Genomic DNA, 18,588 nt, shown 5'->3' on the forward strand with positions numbered 1-18,588 from the left:
TATTGCTGGGTGAAGGAGCCTAAAGTGTAAGGTGTGTTTCTGACGGTGAACATGTAAGAAAATATGCAAAACTGAGAGAGGCTAACCACAGTGCGTGCACTGAGGTTGTTCCTTCCTGTAAAGTAGAAACCAGTGGATGAGGAACGTGATACTTACCTGTACACCCAGCCGTATCACACTGCACAGATTATTCACTGGGTAGCCCTCATGACGAAACCTGTATTGAGAGACCACTTTTGCCTTAAAAACTGCTACAAATAGCACGACACGCTACAAATTATTACTATCGTAACAAGCTGACGATACAGCTCAGACACAAAGGCGTTATTGAAGTCCGTTACGTAGTTTGTTTGCCACAAATCAAACCAAAGCACAAAACAATGCCAATACATGAAAAAAGGTGACAATCGTGGTCTCATTATGACGTTATACCGAACTTGTGCGCGAAGGTAATTCAAAGAAATGAATGTGGCACTTGCTTCCGCAGAGAACACCGTGTACCATGCTAGCAATGCATGCAAAAAAGCGCTCGAGTGCTTGCACATATATTGATGACAACACTACCTGTGTAGTGTAACATGTTCTTTCCTGCATATTATGCACTTAAACTGTATTTGCCGCCGGGTAAAATGCAAGTGTGCTCGATTGAACGTCGGAAGAGCGATCAAGCAACCAGCATCTAGTGCTCGTTTTGGGCAAAAAAACACTTCATAATGGTCAACTAAATATACAGAATGGACGCCTATTTATTCCTTGATGAAGAGTGACTCACCTGTATAAATTTAGGCCCTGTCACCTTACCAGTACGGTTGGTACGACGGTAATTACAAGAAGTTGCCATGATCGCTGCGGCGACTGTTGTGGGTACAGTAAGATGGCGGCCGGTTTCTTCACGCTCGCGCTCCCCATCCGCGATCCAGCCTTTTACAATCGAGATCAGTGGGGCAGGAGGGCAGTGGGAGGAGGGAAGACTTCACCTGTTCGTGGGAAACCTTGCATCCTCTTCCTTCACTTCAGCGCAACCAAAGTGTGTTGGCCTATAAGATTTGTTGCTGAGCCCTTATCAACCCCAATAAACGGATACGAATCGTTCTTAGTTCGCCCCGGAACACTGAAACGTGACCGAAACAAAATCCGTGAACCTGAACTGAATTCGTATTTCTTTATTTTCCAACATTTCACAGAAGGACGTAATCATCTCGCATTATCTCATCCATGGAACCTTGTTACGTTCTACTCCGCATGACTCACTCAGGAATGCTGTGGTCTCCATCCTCCCCTTGGAAGATAGGTGACCTTCCCTGGAGCTTGGCGCGACAGGGACACGGTCCATTCTCCGGGTGATCAGCCAGTAGAGGATTCCTACAAAACGAAGTGGGCTTTGCTACAAATAAAAGAATCAGTGGCTGTTTCGCATGGTTGTCCACGAGTTGATCCTTCCAAACGTTTGTGCTTGTCGTGCTCATCGCCCGCCTGAGCGTGGCCTATTACGGCAAGCGATTCCTCCACCTGTGACGTACATTTGCGAATAGAAATATAAGAGCATAATTCCTATGTAGTAAGCGTTTCTCACTACGTATTTCGTTAATATAGCAACAACCCATCCATACACTCTTAGAAATGGATCTTCTATCGTGTCTTCTACAGACTCACGAAAAAACGGTAATTTGGGGGTTTCTACGTAAAGACCATGCGAAAGCGCGGGGAATGACGTCCCATCACATGGTTTCCCTCGTAGAAGCCACAAAAGTGGCGTCTGTTTTATGCTTCGCAGTTTCCTCATTTCCCGGTTGTTTCACCCTCCCCGCGTGCTCCTGCTTCCCCTCTCCCCCGGCTTGGAAGGCAGGCTTGGAGGGCAGGCTTGCAGTCAACAGAATTTCTTTCCAAGAGGATTGAAGACTTGTTTTCCACAAAGTTGTGAAATTGTGACAGTGATACAGTGAATATTGACGAGACTTGCAAACTATGCAATATACCCTGTTCACAGAGAAACGACTCAGACAAAATAAAAATGAATAAGAACCACACATAGTCAAAATATCACAGATTGCACAAAACGGCGCGGCTCGACGCCGCTGCTGCGAAACTATTTGCAAGCTTGAAACTCGCTACGAAACAAGTTTCGCTGGGATGCAGACCTGTTTGGGCATATGATCACCATATTTCAGCGGCTCTACATCTCTTTGTGGGGGCTATTGATGTGGCAGTTGTCACCCGTTGTGCAGCGTTTCCTCCATGCTTCCCATCCTGGCCTCGAATCGGAATTCTGCTTCAAGGCATAACTGTGACAAAGTAAACGACGACAAAGATGCATTACAAAGTGGATGTGAACAACATTAAGTGTAATAAAAGTCACTATCGACAACAGTGAAAGGGTACGAACTATAGCTTATACTAAAACGATGATACGTGAGGCAGCAGTACAGCAGTACCAAGTATGTAGGAGGAGAGATCAAAGAGGTATCTTACTGAATGCGGCTGAGATCAACACGCCAGTCAGGCCGTGCTATCCATGACGAACGAATAACTACAATCAACTCTTCTCGCATGCAAGGCGAACAACGCGGCCACTTGTATTACCTTGCACATGGTCGACAGGTGAGTGTTAGCATTGGACGCATGTTCTGGGTAACACTTGTGCCGTGTAATGGCTCTCTGTCACTAATGCACAATGGTAATATCTCTCAGTCTTCGGTATGAATCGCACGCACATTTCCTCCAGGCGGTACGTGGAACACCAGTGAAGTGTTCGTTGGTGACGTCCATACCCACTGCGGCAGGCTGAGACAGAGAATGGTTACTCAAACCACGGTCGAAACGAGCCCCCGAAAGACAAAAACATCCTGCGCCATACTCAAACGTTAGCGCTCGTGAAGTTCACGTTTAGAGTCAATTCTAACAGAGCTACAAACCGGATACAGCTGATAATACATTAGCGTCTCTCGAATACCATCACTACGCAACTTCTCAAGCATCACCACATAACTTTCTTTGACGTTCTGTCACGGCCGCCATGACACTTCCATTCGCACCTGCACCTTCCAAATGCTCGTTAGAAGCGTGGGGAAGTAACAGGTAGCCACTACAATAGTAGTTCTGCTAGCATAGTTATCGCAATAAAATTTATTAAATGGAAGTGTCTTACCTGTCAAAGAATCCCAGAATCAGCAAAGCGAGGAAACGCTGGCGGCAAGGCATCGAAGAAGAGGTGCGACCAGTGCCGCGCCACCAGCATGTCTGGCCCCGTCGCATAGTTCACGTGACTCCGGTCCTCGACGCCGGTCAAGTGATCACTCCGAGGGCATAGAAACCACGGCAAAAATTTAGACAACACGAAATAGACGTCACGACGTCCGATTCCTCGTCACGTGATAAACGTGTCTTCTACACGACGTACCCGACAAGAAAAGCAAGACATTTTTTATGGCATTTTCTTTTCTCCCGAGTCACGTGGGCATCTGTCGTCTAAAACTTCGGCCTTGAGCGTGAATCTAGAAGACACGGCAGCTCTTGACGGCACGCTAGAAGACCTATTTCTAAGAGTGTAGTTCTGACAGCACGACAAACTCAATTATTAATTGCTATGCGGTGTCAGGAGAATTGTCTCCCTGCACGAGCGAAGCCCAACGCTAACCGACGAAGAAGAACCGCCTTGAGGAGAACGAGGAAGTCAATTTCATTTGTTCTCCGTCCCATGTCCATGGTTTTGAAGACTGTCATGAACGGTGCGACTATTAATTCATTTTGCTAAATGACTTATAGCGGGTACGGGGCAGCATCCCCCAGCATAGCTTCATAACGGCTATTCCTTGTGTGAACTGAGTTCAGAATTCTTTGCTTTCGAGTACCATTTCTTGGTCTGTACGTTCTTGGTTCTTTTGGCAGTTAATCCTTCATGCGATGCCTCTTCTTCGGAAGGTTTCCAGATGCCGTCACCATACCGATCACAAGCTTCATCAGTACTTGCCGACAAACTGCAAAACGGTAATGCTTGGCAGCTTTTGGTTATCCTGTTCATGTACCTACAAAACTGTTTTGCCTCATTTGCCAGTTGCAGCGCTACACGTGTGTTCTGCAGCTTCGGCAACCAGGTGAATCGTTACTCTTCTTACTCACGTTTTCTCGGGTGAACTACAGGGGAACCACAATGATTATGCTTCAGACAGAACTATTTTGCACGATGAACACCGTAATTCCTCTTGCTTTTGCAGTTCTATGAACACTGACGAGATGGAGCGATCGTCTTTCCGCATGGTTGGGATGGTGATCATGTTCATCCTGGTCCTTTTAGTAGTGGCCATCTGTGTCCTCGTTATGGTACGACCAAACGGTAAGCTTTTTTATATGTGTAGATGGTCAAAAGAACCTCGCATTAAAGGATTGCTGGAGATGGAGAAATTAAGTCTGGCTTGTGAAAAACTATCGCATTCGTACCACCCGAAAATGTGTGGCCGCCTCATATGACATGTCAATGTAACCTTCGTTTGTCATACTTTGCCGCTCAAACTAGAGCCGTCCCTCTGTCCCCCACTTCTTCCTGCTGTCCTCTCTCCATGTGTCCACGCCTGTATGCCGCTCATAGCCATAGCTGCTTCGCGGCGCTAACACGGAATAAAAAAGAACTAGAGCCGACAAAAAGGGGAGGAACCAAGGACTCATTTCCGTGGATTTTCCGTGAATTTATTTCAACAGTTGTCGTCATTTATGTCAGCGTTCCACGTGCTGTACTCGGTAAGATGACGAGGAGGAACCCGTTTCCGCAAAGAAAACGTTAGGTTGACTTGAGAACTTTCAGAGTTCAGTTCAAGAAATGAAATGAATCCCCATGAAAGGAAATGAAATAAAAATGGTACCAATATGGTGACAAATGTTCCTGGCAGAAAAAAGACAATTGCCGACATCATTTACTTAGAATTTATATCATAGTTGGTGCACAGTAAATCCAAAAACACCCTTGTCCACAACAGAAGGGTGTTTTGGAACATAAACACAATTTTTCATTCCAAAAATGTGATCAGAAGGTGTAAAAGGGTGTTACGAGAGGTGTACGAGGAACTACACCCACTTTTACTGACGGGTGTTTTCAGAAGGGTGTATTTGTATTTTACACCCATTTTGTTCATTTTACACCCTTAAAGCAATGACGGTGTCTAAAATGGTGTTTGAAGATGACAATTTCATATGGGCTCCGGCGCATTTGATGGAATGCTTTAGGCTTTCCTATGGTATCTGAAAATAGTTGCAGTGGGACGGGGGGAGCAAATAGACACATCAAGGAATAGTTTGCCTGTCTGTTCCATGCATCACATGTCCCACCTTTCTACCATTTGTCCTGTTGAGATTTCCCACAACACCAGCATGACACTAGTGAACTTGAGACCAGCAGACTATTTTACAATTTCCGAACGCAATAATGTGTAGCAAGTAGTGAACAAGTGGTTAAGTCCCCTGGCATGAAACCGTGGCATATTTTGCAAGAACAGCATGTAAGTATATGTAAGTATGTGTAAGCATGTAACAACGAAAAAACATATCTGCTTAATACTAGTGCACGTACGTTATACCACATCTTCAACATCTGGCATTCCCTCTGCGGTGGTGATGACCCAAGAATAGAGAGAGAAGTTAGTTAAGGCTGTCGGGAACTTTCTCGTGTTAAAAATGCATAGTTTCGGAAGAGTGCTATGAATATAACACCAAGGCTCACGTGCCCCCTGTATAGGGCATATAAACCTGGAATGTGGAGGTGCATCACATGCTTTATAGCATTCCATCACCTCCTTTTGAAGGGCATAAAAGTTGCAATACACCTCCCTTAAAATGGTGTTTGAAGGAGTGTCAAAAAGGTGTCTTGCATGTAATACACTCTTCACATAGGTGTTCTATGCTGAAGCACCCTTTGCAAAGGAGTTTCGTGCAGAGTACACCTTCTGAAAAAGGGTGTTTGAAACTGTGGGGTGTAAAAAAGAGTCAGTTATCGGAGGACAAGGGGTGTAAGCTCATTTACACCCAAAAGGGTGCTTTTCGATTTACTGTGTGGACCACCCTGTGTATTGAAGGGAAGACAGGGCACATGAACATAAAACAAGAACAACAAATCACTCCTGTTGTGGCATAACAATACGTAGCAGTTACTCAAATCCGACACCAGCCGACCATTTAGTTTACGCTTCTGTTTGCAGCAACGGACGGACGGAATATTAGTTTCCGTTATCGTTACCAACTTAAGTTATGTTAAGTTATGGGTAATGTACCGTTTGTATCTGCATTAGCGTTCTATCCTGCGTTGTGAACGGGACGATCTTCACAATTGAGTGGTAGGGTTATATCCCCAAGAGCTGTTACTGTGAGAACGTTACGTTAATTAGTTTTAGGTGAAAAAGCTCGATGAGGGAACTGTTGACGCTTGCCGATTTTCTTTCACGCATGTCCTGCGGAAATTAACATTCCTTTTCAAACTCATCTCCGACACACTCACCATAGTTTTGGCGCTCTATGGCCTTTGTTGCCTTTGTGCCATTAAACACATAATCAATCAATCAATCAATCAATCCTTTTCAGAGATCATTGGAGGGAAGGTGGTTGAAGACGAAGACAACGATAGCGGTATGTAGTCGCCAGCTGTACCTAAAAATGAGTAAGACCAATGAAGGATACTTCCCCGAAAATATGCATGGACTTCGCTGTTCCAGTCGACTGCGTTTTTGAGATACTATTTTTCAGTCAGTTTTAGCAACCATACTCGAAGCTTAAATTAGAAATTTTCCCCAGTGGCATTTTTCGCACGTAAAATTCAAGGCATCGGTTTCTTAGGTCACGTACAAGAAAAATGGGGAATACTCCTTTAGCTTCGTTGCTTTCCGGGGAAAGCGTTCATCGGAGGAAGAGAAAACTTGATTAAAAGCACGTTATCGGCATTTAAACAGGATCATACGCGTAGTAAGCATATAGATGTGCGATCTTACCGCACCAAAATGGTTGTCAGCTACACTAAGCACCCGGCAACGGGAAAAAAAGCTGATGTGGTGTCAAAGGGCTCAAGACCGTCGTAGATCAGATTTTTTAAGGTTCTGAGAGAAGTGCGGCATCTGCACGTTTCTGGAGGAAATCGAAAGGCCTTCCATACTTTCATTGACTAATTTCTCAATGCGCTCTGAGCAATTCTGGAATTTGGAAACTGGCCGTTCAGCGTAATTAAGCTATCAATGTACAACCGTGAAGGAAGGACCTCATGTATGAATTCCTGTTTGCGTGAAATGTAAAGCCAATTGTTCGAGGAAGTTGCCCTGTGTGTCCCATTCCTGCGTTCTGCCGTCATGCTATTAAATTTCAACCAAAAAATCCACCATGCCGTTCTGTGCTGCACCCAAGATCAGCTGTGAATGACCTGTTGTGGTGATTCACTGCTGCTTGAAGACAACAGATCCATCTACCCGTGAAATCTGGATACATTGCCTCATACAGCTTGAGATCACGGGTAACCCGTTCTCCTCGCGCGTTGCCAGATGGTTGATATAGTCGCTCGTCCTCAAGGTGGTCCCCCGCAGCAAATCCCATTATTGGAAGCGCTAACTTCTGAATGATAACTCCGTTGTGTGACACCACACTTTGTTTTACGGAACACGTGCAAAACATGTCCCGTAAATGCTACGGCGTTATGCGTGCCTTCCTTCCCAGGCTTTGCTGCGACCATCCTATGCGCTCGTCAATGAGCACTAGGAATGATTGCGTTCTTCCTATTCCCTCCGTCTCTTTCTTCAGATCTCCGGAGTCGACACGGACAGTGCCGTGATATAGGTGCAGTATTATCGGTAGTAGGGTCTCAGGACAAGGAATATTTATCCAACTTGTCGAAGGTCATCGGTGCCTTCATATAACTTGAGACAATTTGACTGAACAGCTTGTGGTGAACACACATTGGGCAGTCGCGAAAGTGCATCGGCGTCCGTCAAATGAGGGCCTGGCCTGTGTGAAGCCTCAGACACAAAGCGCTGTAATTCGACAATCCATCGGGTTAATTACCCTTTTTGCTCTGATCGGCTAAGAATGTATGTAAGCGCCTGATGGGCAGCCAAGACAGCCAGACAAGTCAAGGCTTGCCCTCAGTCAGCTCTGATGTAGCTGAGCGCCATCAAGACAGTTAGTGCTCCCTTCATCGTGAGCAACTCAATAGTTCCTGTTCACTCTTCCTGAATGTATAGGAGTAGTATTCAATTACTCTCATCAGTCTTGCCTGGCTCTTTGTCGTGCCGCTGCTCCTGTTCCAAAGTGGGGATCATCTATGTTTAATTCAAACGACAAGGCAGCATTTGGAAGCCTCATAACCAAATTTGCGGATATAACCTGAATGGGGTCCATGTATGCACCTTCACACTCTCTGATATAAACAATGGGAGCATGCTTTTGGACCAGGGCCGTGAGACACCAAGCTCTTTTATCAAAAGCATTTAGGAAAGCCTGAAAATTTCCTGATAAACTCGAAGTAAACGCGCAGACAATACACATGAGCCGGTTTTTGCAGGTGCGCTATACCTGCTACATATGTATATTTGCTGGTATTCACCTGACCATCGAAGAAGCGACCGAGAAATACAACGCCTTCTTGGAAGAATGAAATTTAAAAGGAAACAATTTGTTCATGCGAACAACGCCGATTCGTCCTTCGTATTAGTTAGAACCGGTATTCCCCAGAGCCAGGTTCCGGGTCCGTTGTTCATTTTAATTTTCATAAATGACGGTGGTATGGGTATTGCCGATGACTATGTATTGTATATACATGGTGTCCACGCTAACTGTGAACATATTTAAAAATATATATATAACACTTTTTCCAATATGAAATCAATTGCAATACAGCTTATGCTGAAGGGCACTCCCTAGGAGGGCATTAGCAAAGTCCAAAGGCAATGTCTTAATTAACTTTCATTAATTTAATTATAAAAGCTACAAAGTTGTCCCAATGAGAACATCTGTTCCTTTCGGTCACGTGATATCGTAGCCGTTTTCAGAACAAAAATCCGTTCGATAGATCGCCCGTAAACAATTAGTGAAGGAACGCCATTTTTTCTTTATTTTGTTCATTGCGCATCTTCGCAGACGCGTATTTCCTTCATCCCCAACGTGAGAGGGGAAAGGAGTACAGGGCCGCCTCATGCGTCGAAGATGAGCTTTAACTTGCGGAAACAAACCAAAACAAATGTATCGAGTGACTCTATCGGAACTGGCCTTATGTTGGGTTGCATTTTCTGTTTCCTTTTAATCTTTTTCCAGGACGCGAGAGGCGATAGTGTGCTCTTTCTTCCTCTCACATTGGGGGCGAAATAAAGACGCGTCTTCTACGAAGCGCAATGAACAAAATAAAGAAGAAAAAAAATGGCGTTCCTTCACGAATTTTTTGCGGGCGATCTATCGAACGGATTTTTGTTCTGAAAATGGCTACGATATCAGGTGACCGAAAGGAACAGATGTTCTCATTAATTAAAGTTAATTAATGAAAGTTAATTGAGACATTGCCTTTGGACTTTGCTAATGCCCTACTAGGGAGTGCCCTTCAGCATATGCTATATTGCAATTGATTTCATCTTGGAAAAAGTGTTATATATATATATATATTAAAAATCTGTTCACACTTAGCGTGGACACCCTGTAGGTATCAATGACGGTTATAACTTTGCATGTTTAAATAATTATTTGCGGAAGATGTCTGACTGGTGTGAGACATGGCAATTACCTCTTAACATAAATAAGTGTGTGGTTATGAGTGTCACTCGAAAACGGACACTGCTTACCTTTGATTATTACATTAACTCAATGAACCTTTCAAGGGCATCAGAGTGCAAATACCTGGCCGTCTTACTTATATCAGACTTGTGCTGGAATGAGAGCAACAAGTACTTAACAAAGAAGGCTACCACGAAATTATGGTTTCAGATTATGGTCATTTTTGTGAATGTACAACACATGGTAAGCTAACGGCATTCAGAACATTAGTCCGACCTATTATCCGACACCTTGAATCCATTCAAAGAAGAGCGTTAAGTTGTATTTTCAGGGCGTACAATCGTCACACCGGAGTCACAGCTTGAGGAGCGCAGAAAAAACCATACCCTACAGTTATTTTTTCAATTACTTAATGATCAATTTCGAATCCATCATCAGGCCTACATCACTCCACACGTACCCAGATTAACACGGTTATCCACCAGCGCGCACTCAAAGCGTTCCAGTGCAGGGCTGATTTCTTTAAATATTCATTCTTTCCTTGAACAGTTCTCTGTCATCAACATTGTCTGTCATCTGCTCAGATTTCACAATCCTCTCTCATAGCATTTGTTAAAGACCTAAAGGCTGTTCCATTACGTGGAATGTGCCCCGCTGTGAACTATTTTGGAATTTCGTTGCCCTTCCTACTAGGACTCTTTTCAGGGTTTGTTGTATTTTATATAAAAAAGGGTATTTCCTCAGAATGGTCCGTATGTCAGAGTTACCCAGGGAGAAAGGCAATCAATACGGTCATCAACGGATTTCAATACAATTTCGGAACCGAACGAGGTCGTCAACCTAGCAATTGCAGAAGTCGCCCGAGTGTGGTTTCAAAACTTAGTTCAACATCGTCTGAAACCAGACAGGGGTGTGTTTTTTTTTCATCCGAATGGTAAACGATTATTCTTGTAAAGGTCAAAGGGCGTGGGAACCGCAGTGTATTTCTTGTCCTATTCTCTCAGTGGGATTTGCAAAACCCTTTTGACGTGCTCATCTAGTGGATGGTCTCCAAGGATCATTGGGTACGTTGATAGAAAGTTTCTTCAAGCATTGCAGGGGTTCCTGTGTCGCCTTTGGTGAGGTTCCTATTACTTGTTTTTGAATATCCCTAGGGAGGCCATGCACTATTAATGCGATAGTCAAATGTGGTGACAGTTTCTGGCCAGCCAGTAGTAATAGTCTCCGTTTCTCGTAAAAAATATTCAATTGAGTACGCTTCCTTAATTTTCACCGAAAGATTCCAGAAAACTCTTCCTCTTCACCTTGAGGGCGGGAAGCTGTGATGATGCCCTTCTCATGTGAGTTTGAGACATATCACTCCACCCACACTGGGTCCTGTTCAAACGCTGCCGACTGTCGGCCCTGTTTTTAAGCCCGAACTCCAAATTCTTCATTTCTTATTCCTCCTTTTCCTCCTCCTCGTCTCTTTCGTGCCTTGCCCTCTTCGCCCTCTTACAAGTGGCACCCGTTAAGCCTATAATTGGGGCAATTATGATGTAAATAAATGGAGTGCATATTTCTATTTTATATATCATTCGCAATTACCTGGGTTTCGGGTATAGGGCGTTGTTACTGCAGTCGCTGTTTGAAACTTGTTTGTGTACCTCTTTGTTGCAATCGCATCACACCCACACATAACAATTTTGCTAAACTGGGGCAGTCTTTGTTAAACAACTTTAATTGAACGATGATGATAGCGGAGGTGCATCGCCAGGGGCAACACTGTACCCGATTGCTGGCGGTAATATGGTTTACCGGACCAGTGAGTCTCCTTACAGTGAGGACCGAAGTGCTGCGGTGTCAAAAAGAATATTTAGAAGAGTGTAAGTACTTAAGTCCTGCGGAAAAACCGTGTTTCCACAACCTCGGGGCGTCACTCCGTCCGCTCCGTCGCCGAGGACGACACAGCAGGCCAAAGGTTCAAACAACAAACCAGGTTTTAATCCATACCTTTGACAAACAAGCCACCCACACCGCCAACCGCGGAAGCCCAGGAAGATCTTTTTCTCCCGTCTGCACTGTTGCTTTTATCTAACTCCCGCCACGCCCCTCTCCTACGTCGCTCACATGTTCGCCACCTTGTAGCGAATAAACAAAAACGAAAGAAAGAGGTGCCTACAGTCCTTAAGAAAAGTTTAAGTACGGTGCAACCCAAAATAAATACTGTATTCCTTCCACCCAGTTCCGTAGAAGATACTGCTGAATGCATAATGTACCGAATACTTATGAATGCCCTATCGAGGCATTTTCGAGGCAAGCTGTCGGGGTGTCGGTGATACCCTGTAATGAATCAGAAGTGCATATTACATCTCACAATTTTTATAGCGCAGCAAAGTAAACAACATAGGGAAACTATGCAGTCCTGCAAAGACAAGAGGTTTAAGCCAGTGTTTAAGCCATCGGACATATTAAAAGGACATCGCTTTTTTTCTTTTTGTCAGAATTTATCCATAGACGATGGGACAAGCTGACAATTTCTACATAATACGTTCTCCAACGGATAGCGTAGCTCCTAAACGGTATTTTTATTCATTTCATTTTCATTACAAACTCTGTATAACCCTTATATTCCTACATAAGTGCGGATGACGACAGAGACAATTCTATAGACGAAATGTATCGTGAGGGACTATTCTCGTACTATGTGTGACGGGTTATTCGTCACTGCTGCCGCATTTCTCCGCAGATAATCGTTCTGTCGATGAACCTCGGGGAAATTTCATTCAGGATGGCCCTGTTCAATCAGCTACGGAAAAGACAGCTCATCGGAATGCTACCCGAACAACCGCCATCACAGGTGCACACAGTACGTTTGTGTGCCCTTCATGTAGGCGTGCATCGTTAAGGACTGCCCGCTTCTTGCGTAGGTTCCGTCAGGGAAACACACCGCCGTTCCAGTACACGTTCAGCAGCTAGTAAACAGCCTTCGCCAACACCGCGATGCTCTCTGGCTCGAACATTTCCGCCTAGAAAGATTGCCTGCATTTACACTTTTGGGGAGACCGCAGCGAACAGTTATCCGAAGGACGGTGTCTGCGATTACGCCATTTACGTCCACCTCCATTACGAAGACAGTGGCTTCCACGGTAAGAAGCTCCCTTTATGTGTGGTAGTACTCAGGCTAGGTACCGTGGAAGTACATCTCAAAACAATGAGCAAAAAGGAATTATCCCTGTTTCTAATTATTCGTCTGCACAGGCATCGACGACCTTGCGCTCGAAGGTACGTGGCCGTCACACACGCAGTGTGTGGGAACGCCATCATCGAAATTTTGTTTGTTTTCAGGCACAACCTTAGGATCATTTTTAGAAAAGTCGAAGAACTCCCGGAAGACCATCTTTTTGGCAACCCTTGCCTCGGAAATGCTGGGCAGAAATGACCGTATCTTATCTCCTGCATTCGTAAAACACTTTAAAACGCTTCGGACCGCCTCCAATATACGGGGTTTCGGAATATTCCACGAGTACCACACTGGTCACGCTCTTCTGAGTCAACGTCACGAGTTGACCAACCTTTTGAACGTATGTTTTTAATAGTTGCGTTACCTGTGTGTTTATCTGAAATATCGCGTTTGTACAGGCCTTACGCAGTCGTTTAAAGCGTATTCGAGGCTCCACAGTGTTCTTGGGTGTCCGGCTACAGAGGCTTCAGAAACTTTCGGAAGCCTCCCAATATTTTCAAGCATTAAATACAGTTCTGACGTAAGACTGATAACCTATTTGTACATGTTCTTTGCCGAACACTGCAACGCAATATTCATGTTACAGGAAACCAACCTTATTTATTTTGATAACGCACGTTAGCGCACACCATGAACCCGTTCCAGAACCAACTTCAGCTTGGACAGCACATTCCTTCAATGATCCCGACGTCACCTCTCTCGTAAGCCCTACACAATGTTCATAATTGCACATTATCTATCCAATTGTATCACAGTCGCAATCACAATAATGGCCTTCCCCAAACAGGAGATAGGCCTGGAATTTCTGAAATTCTTCACTCCATCTCTGCCTAATATAACATTCTTCATGAGTTTTACCCTGGCTGTGGTACAGTACAATGGAGCTAACAATGCGGGACCTCCAGCCAACCTGGGAAATATTTGCAAGGCTATTTCGTACGTTCCGTACCGACAGGTATGTGCGATCCATACTGACCCATTCTGTGCAGACCGTCCACGAAGCAAGGTCCCTTTGTGATATTCTAGGGCTGCGTTGACCGAGGCTTTATCTTAAATGAATACGACTCTAACGAAATGGTAGTGTTCGAAGTGAACACGCAGGAGCAAGTGGATCGCTGCTACGAGACCGTGAGAACACTCTCGGAAAAGGTACAGAATGGCCACCTCATGCTCGAAACATAACATTCGGATCCTATATTTCAGATAGACCGGGTGCAATCGCAAGACGACAGAGGGAATATCGGGTGGGCCCTCTTCAATGCGGAGTTTGAGGACAACACGGACACCGGATGCACCCGTGATTCAAGACCATTTCCAAGAATTCGCGCTGTCCGAAAACGGCTTCGTGCAAATATGTCAAGGTCGGGTGCTCCTGGCACGTCGATGACATGCAAAGAGAAGTTGACATAGCTTCTGCGCAATGAACAATTCGTTATTATACTGTATTCACCCTCGCTGAACATCATCATGCGATTACCATTAATTGCACGAAGTGTATAATGCCGTTAGGAAGCATGATCATCTACAGGAAAAGGCCTTTAATCATATTAAAAGCAGGCCGCAACACTTTGGCAGTACCCGAATGTCGCTCATAAAAGCATTTGCGTAGATCATGGGATTTGCTCTTGTCACGCATTCATTAAGCTAATTTTCGCAACTAAACACGAAAGATTGCCGACCAAAGGTAACATTTTACTACGGCAGCTGTTAACGGGAAAGTTTCATGAGATCGTCGTATCTGCGGAACAAAAAAAAACCCTCGCCTCTCCGCGCCAGAGATGAGGAGGAGTGAGGAGCGCGCATATAGGTGGTTAAAGGGAATGCGTCGCGAGTGAGAGGTAGGGCAATGGGGGTGAGACATTAGGGAGTTTTGGCACATCGGAAGCGTTCCAGGGAGACAAACCAAAAACAAATCAAACGTTTCAGGTCCAAGGTCAACAACGTGATGGTTCCGCTTCAGAGGGATCAGATGTTTGGCGTACCATGTTTGCGAAACCGTTATCGGAAAGACCTTCTAATCTGCTAAGTGTCTTTTAATCCTTCCAATCGCTCCCTACTGTACCGGCGCCGCGAAAAGTAGAGCAACGAGGGTGACCAGTGCAACGCCCCCCAAAAGCGCGTTTTTCGCATTACCTTGAACCCCTGGCGCTGGTACAGGTCGCATCAGAGTTAACTTGAACGCCATTCCGGGTGATGCTTAGTAGAAATAACTGCGAAGGGTGTTTTGTTCATCTATTTACAGTTCGAGGGGTGACCCTCGTTATGAAAGCGTTGTTTTCTGCTAGGCGTTGCCAGGGTGGCTCGCTTCCCGCTTCGGAGGCTGGAGCGGGGCGGCGTTCAAGTTACGATAATGAAATTTTGAACGTGATGAGCTGCAGAACTGTCGAACTGAGGGGAACTACATGCGGGAACCACATAAACTAAAGGACACACGCACCGAAGAATCTCGTCAGCCGCGAAGCATATAGTTGCAAGCCCTCCGTAGTGACGGCACGAAAAACGTGCTCTCTACCTCACCGAACACCTCCCAACGGGAAGCATCATATGAACCAGCAACTCGCCTTTCCAAATTTATAAACACCAACATACGTTTCATCGTATCTCCCTCTCTCACAAGATATGTTTTCATAATTCGCTACTAAAACACGGCCTCGTAACCCCTCAGTAATATATATATATATATCTGTGAGGATGGAACACACGCATAAGGTGCATCTTCTCTTCTCTTTGCATGGGCAGGAGGAGCTATTAGGGAGTTTTAATACATCGCGCACGCCGTCCGAAAACAGTACGAGAAACCCAAGGTGTCAGACGATCGTTCGTGACGGAATCCAGAACGTTATCATGAGCATGTTCCGATGGAACTGAAACTTGTTGTGTTGGGAAAGCCAGTAGAGTAGCGAATAACTAGGAGGGCAGTAACCAGTACCTCACTTTGGGGAAGGGGTGGCTTCTCCATCCATCAAAGCGCGCACCGCCGTGGAGAGCTAATCGGAGCACCTCCCCCCCCCCCCCCCCCCGTCTTACTGCGATCAGAAGCCTCGTAAAAAAAGAGAAGCAAACGCTCGTTTGCACTGCCGAGATAATAAATTCTCTTCATTCATACTTTATACCGTTTAACCAACCTGCCAGGGCTTTTTAACCTGCGGCAGCCCCTCTCGCACCCTCGTCGCTACAGCTCTCCCGTGGGGTATGGGGAGGAGCGAACCTATTGTATAAATTCATGACGGACGTTAACGAGACTTAATGCTTTGGTGTGTCTGGGGGGGGGGGGGGGTCATTATAGGTTCATTACATAGGGTTCATTATATGAAGCTCGTACGTGTCATTAATCGTCGAGGCACATTCGACGAACTAATGCGGCGTCTTGACGAGAGATATGTGCGGGCATGCGGAAAGTGAGCGCTGGATCAACTATGCTCTGAGGGGGCGGGGGGAGAATGTCAGAGGTCCGTTGGCGGGTAGCTAGGTGAGTCACGAGTACCCAAGTCACGAGAGTACCAAGCTACTGTCTGTTAACGGGAACGCGACACTTTTGATGCTGTTGTAGCGTGTAACGTAGTTATTTCTTGGTAACGAATCGTTTGGTAACGGACTTAGTTCTCATTCCAGTTACGTGTACAAGTCTACACCTCTGATGGCAAGAGCAGACGAAACTTCGGTAACTGAAACGGGAACGGTACGAAATGCTACTCTGGAAAGAAGCAAAAATTAACATACATTGAGTTAGAGAAGCCGAAGCTTTTTCTTTTTTTTTTCATAGCACACCATGTTTTTGTATTCTCTTTACCCATAATCAAAGCTAGAAAAGGCAGATTTTCACTGTACATGACAGGCCTATAGGAGAAAATTCCCACTGAAGAAATTCCAAGGAAAGAAAATGTCCCCTGAAAAAAAAAAAAAATCCCCAGTGGAACATCTATTTTTCGCACGCGTGGACTTGTTGACTCTTCACGTTGGCTTTTACAAGGATGGCGTTAATATGTGAATTTCGAACATCGAAGCGAGTAATCATATACAACAAGAACGGGGAAGATTCTTATATTATATTCGATTTCCGAATCAAATATGCAATTCAATCCTCGAACTTCGAATGAAATCCACGTTCCTCCGATCAGAGTATATATAATGCGCCTCTTTCAGAAGATGTGCTGCCACCGTGCGGTGGGCGAGAGAAACAAGAACAAATCTGAAGCCTCAGCCGAAAAAGAGTCCTACGAAAACCAACAAAGAGCCACCAAACGATTAATAGCAAAAAAGATGGCCGAATATTACAAAAGTATAGAGGAAGATATCAATGCAGCTGGACGGAAAAAGGGACAAATTTTGGAACTATATAGAAATCCTAACAAATCAAAGAGAAAACCCCACAACTGTAACTGCATTATGCGATCAGGAAGGAAAGAGATTTAGCAGTAAAGAAGAAATCGAGAACTACATGACCCGCTACTTCAATCAACAACAAGACGACCTTCAGAAAAGAACAAGTACACAAGCCAAATATATAACACAACCACTTCAAGACGAGCAGGAAGAGCTCCTGAGGCCAATTGAAGAACAGGAATTAACAGAACATATCAACAGACTTGCGAAGGGTAAAGCCACTGGTCCAGATGGGATCCCAAATGATTTCCTAAAAATACTCCAACCCATTTCCAAAGAAGCCCTCAGAAGAATCTTTAATGACATATTAGAGACGGGTCAACTACCCAATGAGTGGAAACAAAGCACAGTCCGACTAATACACAAAGGTCAAGGAAAACCAAAAGACGATCTCAATTCGTATCGACCCATAACGCTACAAAACAGCATCGCCAAATTGTTTGCAGCTGTCATTAACAAAAGAATAGCGAAAACCTTCGATGATAAGCTGAGCGAATTACAAAATGGCTTTCGCGAAGACAGAAGAGGAAGCGATAATTTGTATATCCTTACCCAACTGATCGAGCTCACCCTGAAAACAGGCAACGAAATATTCTTAGCTTTCCTCGACCTGGAAAAGGCGTATGACGCCGTCCCTCATGAAGTACTCTGGGAAAAACTCAGAAAGATTGGAGTCCCGGAACGCATGATCAACATTATACAAAACATGTACTCTGACTGCTACTGCACGTACCAACTGGATGCCTACAAATCTTGCAAAGTGAAACAGATGGTGGGACTGAAACAGGGATGCCCATTGTCACCTACGCTATTTAATATTTTCCTTAATGAGCTGTTGATAAAACTTGAAGACTGCCACAATGGGATCAAGATTAGTACCCGGGACACATTGGGCGAGGAGACTGTCACCCACATCCCTGCGCTGGCTTTTGCAGACGATATTTTACTCATCGCCAGGACACCAACAGACCTGCGTCGCCTCCTTGACATATGTACTCGGACGGCAGAGGCTCACGGAATGAAGTTTAGCAGATCAAAGACCCAATGGATGAAGATTGGGGGGAACAACAACGGCAACGAAACTTTCCGACTACAAAATACCACCGTCCAACACACCCACCACTACAGGTATCTGGGGGTGCTCATCGAAGACAAACTAAATTACTTGGAGAAACATGAAAAAACAATCGTAGCGACAACAAACAAAAAGAAGGGACACGTGTGGCACCTCGCCCGCCACTCCTACAACCCATATTCCGTCG

At 45.0% G+C, this 18,588-nt stretch overlaps 1 protein-coding gene across 2 annotated transcripts; it reads left to right on the top strand.

Moving 5' to 3' along the window:
- Positions 1-3,662: 3,662 nt before the first annotated feature.
- Positions 3,663-14,559, top strand: LOC135391427 (uncharacterized). Of its 2 annotated transcripts, none has more exons than XM_064621679.1 (14): positions 3,663-3,725; positions 3,886-3,984; positions 4,052-4,091; positions 4,212-4,330; positions 6,562-6,606; positions 12,449-12,568; positions 12,630-12,848; positions 12,961-12,984; positions 13,048-13,283; positions 13,342-13,463; positions 13,530-13,644; positions 13,731-13,898; positions 13,970-14,092; positions 14,147-14,559. In XM_064621679.1, the coding sequence occupies exons 1-14, from the start codon at positions 3,695-3,697 to the stop codon at positions 14,351-14,353; spliced, it is 1,668 nt and encodes a 555-aa protein (XP_064477749.1). In that variant the 5' UTR covers positions 3,663-3,694; the 3' UTR covers positions 14,354-14,559. The 2 variants fall into 2 exon arrangements, with proteins under 2 accessions (XP_064477749.1, XP_064477750.1); XM_064621680.1 differs by having other exon boundaries at positions 3,676-3,725; positions 3,919-3,984.
- The last annotated feature ends 4,029 nt before the right edge of the window (positions 14,560-18,588 follow it).

The sequence above is a fragment of the Ornithodoros turicata genome, chromosome 4 (assembly GCF_037126465.1).
Source record: "Ornithodoros turicata isolate Travis chromosome 4, ASM3712646v1, whole genome shotgun sequence".
In the NCBI taxonomy this organism is placed as follows: Eukaryota; Metazoa; Arthropoda; class Arachnida; order Ixodida; family Argasidae; genus Ornithodoros; species Ornithodoros turicata.